Source organism: Dendrobium catenatum, unplaced genomic scaffold (genome assembly GCF_001605985.2).
Source record: "Dendrobium catenatum unplaced genomic scaffold, ASM160598v2 fragScaff_scaffold_726, whole genome shotgun sequence".
Lineage (NCBI taxonomy): Eukaryota > Viridiplantae > Streptophyta > Magnoliopsida > Asparagales > Orchidaceae > Dendrobium > Dendrobium catenatum.
The window spans coordinates 578,452-590,841 of NW_021319188.1; the positions used below are offsets into that span (position 1 = coordinate 578,452).

General features: G+C 32.0%; 1 protein-coding gene across 1 annotated transcript; it reads left to right on the plus strand.

Moving 5' to 3' along the window:
- The first annotated feature begins 6,530 nt into the window (after window positions 1–6,530).
- On the plus strand, window positions 6,531–9,599 carry LOC110098011 (phytoene synthase 2, chloroplastic). The gene is made up of 6 exons (XM_020824703.2): window positions 6,531–7,095; window positions 7,670–7,720; window positions 7,795–7,967; window positions 8,041–8,276; window positions 8,351–8,543; window positions 9,323–9,599. The coding sequence occupies exons 1-6, from the start codon at window positions 6,750–6,752 to the stop codon at window positions 9,497–9,499; spliced, it is 1,176 nt and encodes a 391-aa protein (XP_020680362.1). The 5' UTR covers window positions 6,531–6,749; the 3' UTR covers window positions 9,500–9,599.
- The last annotated feature ends 2,791 nt before the right edge of the window (window positions 9,600–12,390 follow it).

Here is a 12,390-nt window from a genome sequence, read left to right on the forward strand (position 1 = left end):
TTAAACATCCAATACAAATGAATAATAAGATATTTCTAATTAATAAAAAATAAAATTTCAAGTTCTAAACAAATAATTCAATAGAAAGTTCTAATGCCTAAAACAAGAATTATAATGAAATTACGATTCTAATTTTTTTTTTAAATAGATTCTCATATTCATTATGTGATATATTCATGGGATGAAGTCACAAGTTATTGCTCTTATCATAGCTTTTTATTCCTATGAAGCCATTTTAATCCTATAGCATGGTGAGATGACTTCCTTATGAAAGGATAATTTTGTTGAGAGATTCTTCAATATCTTAGCCTTAATCTCAACAAAATCTTATTTAAAACAAAAAAAAATGCAATTTTTTTTTAAAAAAAATCATCTCATTCATGTTAAAAAGTTATATGTTGTTGTTTTTTTTAAGGGTTTGGAGCTTAAAATTGTTTTTTTTTTATATAAATATTTTCTTTTTTAGGTATGGTCAATTGTTATTCTTACTTTTTTAGATAGATTTATTTGATATTTGAAACAAAGCCCTACATGGGGTCCTGGTTGGGTACCCATGCTTTACTCGGACGTGCTTCGCCCACCTATGGTGATTTTCAGGATACCATACCCACCCAATTTCTATGCTTTTTTAATGCAGTCTGTCATGGATTGGTGTCCTTGAGGCTTGTTGCCCTTTGCTCTGATTGTAAACTTTCAATACGCCTATTAGAATTTATCATAATCGCAGCGTGGTTAAGTGCTGCACATTACGTAGTGAGGATTGCAGTAATATAAGATATATGATGATTAGCAATGTAAATCGATTAATCCTCCAATGTTGAGTACCCACCCACATGGCCATGGGTATACCCATACCCACCCATACCCATTGGGTATATGTGGGTACATGAGTGGGAGTGGGTATGGGTACCAAATGCAGGGCTCTGATTTGAAATATAAAATGTGATTTTTTTTTTTTTAATTCTTACTATTTTTTTTCTCATATAGTTATTTTAATGGGAAATCATTAGAAATTCCTAACTAGAAATTATGCATTGTTCAAATCCAATGAAATTCACTAAGATAATAAATCTTTTGGAGTAAAATATCTATATTACTCATAGCTTTATAACCATCTCTCAAATTCTTTTTTTTTTCCCTTTTTACTAAAAAGTATGATATAAGTAAATAAAACATTAACCAAGAAAAATATAAGAATCAAATCTAGATTTTATAGTCATTAAAACCATTGCAACGATATAGAAACAATTTTAACTCTGCAATTAGAAGTTATATACTTATTGATATTTGCTGAGGGTAAAACTGCTACAAAAAATAGTTTTAACCGCTGCAAGTAGAAACAATTATAATATATGCTGTTTGCAATGATTAAAATCATTATTAAAAATAGTAATCAGTAGCATTTATGATTGTTGCTATAGCCTATAGAATGAGTGCAATATATAAAACACTCATTTATACAAACAAGAATTAGTTGTATATTTAAAATAATGATTATTTTTTAATTATTATAACATTTTAATAAAGTACTCATAAAAAAAAGAAAAATATATTATTAATTATTAAAATTGCTTGCAATAAAATTAAACAAATAAACAAAGCACAATGCATCTCTAGCTTCTATAGTTTTATTATTTTATTCAAAGTGCTTTCAAGGCATGTGGAACCATATAAACCACTTATGTTATGTATTTTATGCTTATAACCATTATGTGAGTATTATGAATAAATAACATATTTTATTTAAGTCCAATGAATGCATTGGAAAGCAGCTATCATTTTATTCCATTCAAGAAAGATATTCAAAACTATATACATGTGCTTCATAGTGCATGTATTCCTAGAGATCTATTAAAAAATCATCAATAAAGATAATAAAACAACTTAACTCTTACTTATTTTGGTTTCAATAGTGACATTCATCCTTCATAGAATATCTTCATGATGATTCTCCTATCGAATTCAGGTGCATCTCACTCATAGAATTTATCATATTTTCTCTTATATATTCCGCCTCTAAATATTATCGGTGCCTTGCATATTGTATCTTTATGACCAAGTTGCCTCGATAATCGCTTCGAGGTTTGCTTGACTAAATATGACGAACATATAAAGATATTCAAAACGTATCAACAAAAGTTGAAATATCTCAAATAGTGTTCATTCATGACATGAACAACATTGATACGTTTGAGATAATATATAGAAATAACTAAGATCAACATCCATATTGCTCAGGGTCTTCACTGTGAAACCTCTTAAGTAAAAGAAGTTAAATCCTTAAATATCGGGATGCTTTTGGTGTAAAATGGTCTGAATTTTCGAAGACTTCTAAACTACTCCAATATCCTCCATTTAAGGATTTTAATTATGTATTTCCAAAGGGAGAAGAGACCAGCTTGACTTCTCAAGCTTCATTTTCTAGTGAGAGAATAATTTCTTCAGTGGAACAAAAATTTTAAGAATAATTTATGTAAATTTTGTTATGAAAAAATCATATAAAAATGAGTTATTCATAACAAAGCATGAATCTTCTTAATTGCAAAAAATTAAATGCATTTATGACATTTTATGTCTAAGAATAAATCTTAATCATTTGAAAAAAAAAATTCTTATGAATGCATAAATTTCAATATAAAAAAATCATTAAGTGTTTTTTTTTAATTCTTCCCCATAAAATTGTATTTATATATTGTAATATATGTATTTAAAATAAAATTTTATTTTATATTAATTTTAAATAAATTAAATAAATTTGAAATCCATTCTAACTAAAAATAATTGATCAAGATATTAAACCGGAGCAATATAGACCAGCTGGTAACTCTCTTTAGAGCTTAATCAAATTCCTACATTTTCGAAAAAGACAAAAAAACATTAAAACATTATAAATTATTTTATAGATTCATAAAGTATGACATTTTAAGATTCTAAAAGAAGTTTTAAGAGTTGGTATTTCTCTAAAAGCTTGATGGTGCTAGTTGGGTGACGTTGTTCGGACGTCACTAACAATGATGGTAATCGTCCAATGGCAACAATCAGATGACATTGAATGGATACAACAGTTTGCAGACGATGATCGAAAGATGGTAGTCGGGCAATGGTGATGGCTAGAGGTGATCATCAGTATTGATCGAACATCAAGTAGAGCTCTAAAATTCTTCAAATCTTCAAGCTCTCTCCAAATTCAAGATCAAGCCCCCATCATGTGAAGAATGGAGGTCTATTTTAAGTACATTTAGAGTGGGCATTTTAATAAATTTAGGGGAAATTTAATAACACTTCATCGAACGAATTATATCAAATCCTATGATTATAAATTATTTATTCAGCAATTAAGTGCTTTGATGACCTTAGAATAAAGTGACCTTAAACTTATTTGATTCATCTCATTGAGCCACTCATTTTGACTATAAGTATGCAAGATTCGGAGACCATTTGGTCCTTCAATTAATGTCCTAAAATTTTTAACTATCCTTCAAGTGCTTGATTTGGGATTTTTGTGACTCAGATTGAATCTCCTTTGGTGTTGTTGGATTTGTTTCATCAAGTTGCTCAATTTAACTATAAGTTTGTTGAAATCAGTCTTCAAATGACTTTGAATTAATTTTGTAAGTTTCCAAATATTTAAGATTCATGTTAATCAAATAGATTTGCCTTCTAAATGAATGAATTTTTTGAAGGCAAATCATTTTCCCCTATAAATGGTCTTTTATGAGTGAGAGCTCTACCTCCCAAGTGGTCTACACAAATCCCTAAATGGACTTCTCAAAGTGCTGGCCTTTGATGAAGGTATGGATCCATAAATGCAATTTTATACAATTCATCTAAAAAAGTATTAAAATTTATAGCTTGTTTTGGAATACAAATAGCAGTTGTTGAGTCTTCAGGTCCATCTAAGTCTCTTTTGCTTATTTAATAAATTATATTTACCTTGGAACTTATACACTGGGGAAATGTATATCTTTTATGAATCTTCTTCTACATAAACCGCTTGTTATCAAAGATTTAAGTTTGGGGAGTGCATGAGCTCAAGCAATGAGTACTCAAGATATGTGGATGATTTAATGTAAACTAATGCAAGAAATAAGTTATTTCAAAATTAAGATATTGTACCAATTGTGGATTATAAGTGTTAAAATCTCCAATTTGAGAATCCACAAATTTTGAATCAGTGAGAATTAGTAAATTTGGAACACCACATTTTATGACGAGACTCATATTTGACAACATTATTGGTTGCAATAAACTTTAGGCAAAGTCCATATTCTAATGTGTCATTTTGAGGAAAGATAAGCAAGATTCTTATCCCAACACCAAAACTTTCAGATGCTTCATCAACATATAATATCCAATGGGATGATAAAGAAGAAAGAGATGATTTGACTATATCACGAATGGTGCATTCAAATAAAATGTCAGTAAGTATATGTGACTTGATATCTAGCTTGGGCGAAAAATGAAAATCAAAATTTCCCAACTCCATTAACCACTTGATTAATTGACCATAAGCTTCTAATTTTAGATTGATGGCCTTAAGTAGAGTTGGGTATAGATGCTAATTGTGTGAGCTTGAAAGTATAGGCGTAACGTTTTTGCTGAGAACACTCAAACTAAGGTAGTTTTATTTACTAATGAATATCTCACAAACGTATTAGACACGATCTTCCAAATATAATAGATAGAGTGTTGCCCCCCACTCTATTCCGGTACAAGCACTGAACGTATTGCATAGGGAGAAACATGAAGATATAAATAAAGAATTTTTCCTGAGATTAGCTTTGATATAATTTGAGTTGTCCAAAAACATCTTCAAACTCTTCTGTCCATTAAAAGCTACAATTATACGCACCCTTGAGTATCCTAAAAAAATGATAAATACTTATTTCTAGATCAAGCCAAGAAATGAGATAAGGTTGTTATTCGTCCATTCAAGCGTTGCAATTCCCTTATCTTGAAAGCATTATATTTTGTATGATTTTAATCTTTTTTAGATTTGCTTCAATTTCTCGATGGGTGACTATGAATCCTAAAGTTTCCTTAAATGTCATCCTAAAAGTACATGTAGTGGGATTGAGGTGCGTATAATATCTAAAGAGTTGAAAGCATTACTCAAGATTTAAAAGATGATGTTTTCTCTCACAATTTTTTACCAACATGTTATCAATATAAAGCTCCATAGTATGCCTAATAATACCTTTAATGACTTTATTAATGAGGCGCCGATATGTTGAACTAACATTCTTTAATCCAATGACATGATTCAAAAATATAATCCTTTGTCAGTTTGAAAAGAGGTAGCTTTTTCATTGATGAGATTCATCTTTATCTAATTATACCTATAATAGCTGTCCATGAAGCTAAGCTTTTTTATGTTTAGAAGTAGCATCCACTAATTGTTCTATGCGAGGAAGGGTCAGACAAGCTTTATTTAAATCAATTTAATCTACAAACATTCTTCAAGCTTTAATATCCTTCTTAATCAAACTTATATTTGCTAGTTTATTGTGTTAATGGACTTCTTTCTCATTTCATGCTTGCCCGCAAGAAAGATAAATGTATGTCTTATGCTAGGTAGTTTCAATTCCATAAGTTATCCATTTGATGCATCATTGCTTTATAGGCTATATCTCTTCTTCTCCCTAAGTTCTACAATAACCTTAATAGGAACTACTCAAAATTCCTATTGCATGGTTATTCCAATGCTAACAAATTCCATATGGTGTCCTAGGAGCTCCTATGTAGACCATGCGAGAAAGGAGGTCTTTGCCTCCTATCCATCCATGAAATTTTAACTGAATGAATGTCTACTCTATTTGGGGATTTCAAAATACCACTTCTTTGCTTTTTTACAATGGTTTAATGTCAAATACCAATCCTTCTGAATTTTCACTCGACCGCACTTATTGAGATTGGGGGCTAGAACATTTCCCGCATTCCTTTTCTTCACAAGTTTTGGGATCATCTTTTAAAATTACAAGTGAATGTTGATGAGATACTTTGCTTTGAAAGGGCTAACGTGAAAATATGTAATCATAATGATTGGGCTATCATTGCAAGGGCATATTTTGGCATTTTGACAAACCACCTATGATTTCTATCTTTGTCACGTTGTGATGTGTATATTCTTCTCATTTTATTTTATGGGACAACAATACTGCTAATTCTAATTTTCAAGTTTTAAAAAGATACCAATTGTCATGTTTGCCTCCTCAAAATGTGAATTTTTTATTTCTCTTTTTGATGATGATGGACCTTCATGTGTCAGCCCCGATGGTGTCTGTTACCTCATTTGATTTTCTCTCTTAGTGTTTGGTGCAACTGCCCAGTTCTTATATGTTCGATCCAACATATATTTCTATAGTCTTCAAATTATAGCCGCATTTTACGTCCGATGAGATTTTCATCTCACCTCTTCTTCTTCCCCTCTTCCTTATTTTTTCTCTCTAAAACTTTTATGACTTTAATTTTCCTTTTGATTGTCCACAAGACACTTTTTGAGTTTAATACATTAAAGCACATGCTCAAATATAACATTTAGATTTGTTCACGGCCTATTAGGACAATTACTTGAGTACCTTGACCACCGGATTCCTCTGCCTTATACTGTTCCGCGGATAAGACTACCAGGTACCAGTCGCAACGGCCGGCAAAAAGGTGGCGGCGACGGCCCTCACAAAAAAATAAATAAAGCAATCTTCTCCCCAATACGACGAACTAAAAGAAAACTGAAGAAGTAGAAAAAAAAAATGGCTAGCTTTGTATGTCGGGTTTCTTCCTCAGAGGAGAAAGTACAGAGCTTGATTCTGCAGAGCAAATGGAGTTGTCAGAGGAGGAGAAAGCGACGGCAATGGATGGCCTTCCCCTCTGCTTCGCTTGCGATTCCGACAGAAACTTCCCCTATGAGATCTTCGCAGGAGATGATCCACGATGTGGTTATAAAGCAGGCGGCTTTAGCTAGAGAAACCTTTCAGTGGAACAGAAGAGCTTCTTCCACCGCTAAGCTATCAACTCCGGCGAGCTGCAACATGCTAAGCGCCGCCTATGAAAGGTGCGGCGAGGTCTGTGCGGAGTATGCAAAGACTTTCTATTTGGGTAAGGTTCTGGTTTTGATTGGTTTGTTGTTGCAGTTTTGGTAGCTTTTTTCTGCTGATTAGATGAGGAAAAGGATAATTAGATAAGAACTGTGCTGCCATAAAAAATTGTTTGGGATAGAAACTAAGACTTCATTTTGGATGGCTTTTTTACTGATTCTTAAAGAAATTTTTTTAGTGCAAAAAATAAAAATTTTCTGCTAGAAAACTGCTTTAAGAAGCAATAAGAAAGCCATCCCAAATGAAATCGAAATGCTCCATAAAATATTGATTACAATTTTCAAAGTAGATGATGATATAATGCATGAATCATATGATGATCTGATTCCAAACTTTTTATGTGAAAATTTAAAATTGATTAATTTTATATAAATTAGATAGTTTTAATTGCATGAAAGGATATGATAATCGAGTTTTTGTGAAATAATGTATTTCACTTTGAATAAGTTAATGTTAGAATTTTTTTTATTATATTTAGAGATTAGATTCCAGAAGAGCTTTTTCATCAGTCAATTAATGAAGAAATTTCTTAAATGTATTATTTGTTTCTTCTATGTTTGATCTTTTCATCATAGGAACAATGCTTATGACTGAAGAGAGGAGAAGAGCAATTTGGGCAATCTATGGTATCCATTTGAAGTTTATTTCATTATGTTAATATATTCAGATATGATGCATTGATAGATGTTTCAATGTTCAGTTTGGTGCAGAAGAACTGATGAACTAGTTGATGGCCCAAATTCTAGTCATACAACACCCATGGCCCTCGACCGATGGGAGAAAAGACTCACCGATCTCTTCGAAGGCCGTCCATACGATCTATTTGATTTTGCACTTTCAGACACAGTTGCAAGATTCCCCATTGATATACAGGTAACATGGAAACATACAAATTGCATTACAAAATATAAACATAATCAAATCATATAACTTCTCTTTTATGCAGCCATTCAAGGACATGATTGAAGGAATGAAACAAGATTTAACAAAATCAAAATATTTGACCTTTGATGAGCTATATCTATACTGTTATTACGTAGCTGGGACTGTAGGACTAATGAGTGTTCCAGTTATGGGTATTGCCCCGAACTCGAAGGCCTCGATCGCGAGCATTTATAATGCTGCTTTAGCCCTTGGGGTTGCTAATCAGCTCACAAACATTCTTAGGGATGTTGGAGAAGAGTATGTCGATATCTATATAAATGTTTGCATAATCTCATAACATATAGGTTCTGACTGTAAAAATTTATGTTCAGTGCTAGTAGGGGAAGAATATACCTTCCACAAGTTGAGCTTGAATCTGCAGGTTTATCAGAAAATGATATATTTGAAATGAAGGTTACTGATAAATGGAGAAGCTTTATGAAGGGACAAATTCAGCGTGCGAGAATGTTCTTCAATGAGGCCGAGAAGGGCATTGCAGAGCTTGATTCAGCTAGTCGATGGCCGGTATGCGACACAAAATCATTTTAACAATGTGCTTGTATGGAATTCATGAAAATATTCATTTCAATTCCTTAATGAACTCATGTAAGTCTCATAATTCTTTACTCAATAGCATAACATAACATATAATAGCATGCCAAACAAATACTAAGTTACAAAAACAATATGATTTTTCTTTACATATAGAAAGCTGAAGAAATTATTAACATGGGAAACAAAAAAAGGGGGCATTTGCAGTTAGGGGCGGATCCACTATAAGCCCGGGGGGCAATTGCCCCCCCCCCCCCTCAAAAAAAAAAATTTATTATATGATTTTTTAAGTAATTTGTCCTCATTCATCTATTTTTTAGTCTTTATAACAAAGGTTTTTAGGCAATTGCCCCCCTTAAAAGTTTTAAAATACTATGGTCTTTAGGCAATTGCCCCAACATAATTAAACACATTATGTAGAGATGTTATTGTTAGGGAATGATGAACCAAATATAAAGACAAATAGTAAAGAAAATCCAAAAATATCATTACAACCAAAATTTGTTAGGGTCGAATCCCGCAATGGGGCGCTACGTCCTTGGACCCCCGATATATCTCCAAAGCGTACAACGATCAAGGATATGATCAAATAGGGGTCAAGAGGCAGCGCCCTGGAACAATTTTTTGTTGTAAAGATATTTATGAAAAAAAAATCTCAACACATTTACTTATAAGTTTGCCGCACTAAAAATTAAGGCCGGTTTCGCCTCTATTTGCAGTTCTGAATAGTTAACAATGTTGTTTTCTCTCAGGTTTCAACTTCTCTGATACTGTACAGGCAGATATTAGATGCTATAGAAGCAAACGATTACAACAATTTCACAAAGCGTGCATATGTAGGAAAGGCAAAGAAAATTCTCTCATTGCCTGTAGCCTATGCAGCAACACTTTTTGATCATTCCAACCGAATTAACAAAGCAAGAACTTGATGCTACTGAATCAAAGTTTTGGGCTTTTTTACCTTCAATCCTCTGTTGTATATCGTAAAGATTTGTACAGTCAATATGCTAAATGTTGTTTTGATGATTTCTTCCCCGAATCCTCCTGCGCTTTAGCTCCTCGACCTCCGGTTTTAGGGCTTAGGCTCTTTCTTCTTCACATCAAACCCTCAGCAACTTCCACGTGAACATTGTACCGACGCCATTAGCAAAGCTCACAACAGCCCTACCGCCTACGCGAGTTGCGCCGATCGCTCAACGTGGCTTACCTCAGGTTCCCACGCGACAGCCCCACCGACCACCGCCATCTACGGCGGCGAGTCTGCAACCCTAACGAGTAGCAATTGCATCGACCTCCCCGCCCGAAGCAACCACAGATTCAACTGAAAAATTTATTTTACAAGAAATAAAAAATTATAAAGTATTTCAAATATATTCAATTATTAACTTTATTTTGCATTATATTTAAAATACATTTATGTATCTACAAATAATCATTAAGGCTTCATTTAGGGAAAAATTTTTAGGTGCGGAGTGCGCATCTCCGCATAAATACTGGGTACCTAGCGGTATTCAGTGGTACCTAGTGCGGGTACCGCTAGGTACCCAATGCTTGTGCAGACGGTTCTCGCCGTCCGCACTCCGCACCCAATGATCTCTCTCATTTAGGATGACTTTCTACCGATTCTTAAAATAAATTTTTAATTAAAAAATTAATTTTTTGCACTAAAAAATTGATTTAAGAAGCAGTAAGAAAATTATCCCAAACAAAGTCTAAGCCAAACTATTTCAATTAATTTTCGCCATTATATTTGGCTGTCATAGATTCTATTGCTATGATCTCCAAAGAGCCCACGTTGCTAGTTAGCAAGCAAGCTCGTCCATTATTGTGTTCTATAACAAAGTCTAAGATTTTGTTTGAAATAATTTTCTTCCTATTTTTTAAAATAATCTTTAAATATAAAAATTTTTAGGAAAAAAAAAATTATTCTAAAAAATTATTTTAGAAAGCACTAAGAAAGTGGGTCTTACTATAGAGGGGTTCTTTGGTTTGGTGAAAAGTGAATGCAAAGTATTTACTATGCTTTGCTTTCTCACTTTTTTATGTTTGCTTGGGTGAAAAGAAAATCCAAAGTATAGTAAATGCAGTATATCTTATTTTAGTTCAAATTTGAGGTAAATCGTTCTCCTCTAATATAGGGTGAGAACACATTACATCGCTTGCTCCTTGCTTGAGCATCGCTGCCGCTATAGGCCGTCAACTGACACCATTGCCTACCACCAGTGCCGACTGCCAGCACTGCCTATTGCTCGCCCTCGTCCGTCCCGACTGGCCACTACTCACCGTTGGCCACCACCACAGCCCACCGCCGACCAACAAATGCTACAAACCACCACCTCTAGCCATCACTATTTAAGACTTTACTTTATATTCATTACCTCCAACCAAATATAAAAATTACTCACATACATTTAATTAACATTCATCCAAACAACTCCAATGTATTACTTTTGCACTGTATTTTTTTCACACTATTTCTTTCACATTGATTTTTTTTCAGTCAACCAAACAACACCATATTAAAATTATTTAAAAAGCCTTTAATTACTATATATATATATTCAAAAATAAAAAAATGTATAATTTCATTTTTATACTAACAAAATATGATGATAAGCCTTTCTTGATAAATAAAAAGATTAAGGCAACAGAAAAATATAATATATTTCTTAAAATTGCCAGTAATAAAAGAGCTCATAAGCATTGGTTGTTTTAATACATTTCTTAAAACTGTCAATAATAAAAGAGCTCATAAATATTGGATTTTCGGGAGCTCCTACCCTTAAATCTATGAGCCATAAAGTCGACCCACGATTAAGCTTCGTTTGACTTAATTTTCTTATTACTTTTTAAAATAATTTTCTGGTTCAAAAAAAAATCTAAGCTAACAATTTATTTTAAAAAAGCAATAACAAAATTATTCCAAACAAAGCCTAAATAGGCATATCAATTATAAAATATAAATATAACATACTTATAATATAAAATGATTTTGTATATATATGCTTTAAAGTTGTTCAAATAAAAATATTTAAAGATAGTGAAAATCATTAAAAGTTTAATGCTATCATAAAAAATATTTAATGCTTTTTTCCTCCTAATAAAATGTGAAATACTATGAAAATACTTAGAGTTCATTTAATAAAACTAGCAAATTTGAATTAGACAATTTCAGCATAAAAAATAAAGACACTATATATAAATTAGCAAAAGCCATCATCACTTACTGCCTAATCCCATTTTCTTAATGCAACTCGTAATAAACAAACCTTGGAAAGGGAGACCTAATAGACTAATCTCCCATCTTTGACCAAAATTAATTAAAGGGGAAATTCTCTTGAAGAAATCAATTATCAAATTATTTTAAATATTTTTAATTCTAGTTTCAATATAACAAATTGAAACTTATTTGGAGTAAATATAAAAGAAGAAAATAAGGCTAAAAAGACCTCAACATTGCTAATTTAATAGAAATACTAATCATGCGCTTAAATTTAGGGTCCGTTTGAGACTACTGAAATTTTTTATAAAGGTGATTATAAAATTATTTTGTATAACAAAACTTATTTAAAAGTTGTTGTAGAAAATAACTTCCTAGCATAAAAATGTATTAAAATAATAAAAAACATAATGACCAAAGAAAAACTTCAATTGCGGTATGAAAAGCAAAATAATAAAAAAGCTATCCCAAACAATAGCATTAGGGTCCATTTGGGACGGTTGTGAATTTTTATAAATATGATTGTGAAGCTGCTATGAAGAAATTAGTTTTTTCTTAACTGCTGTAGAATACAATGCCCAAATAAAAATTGTGATTACA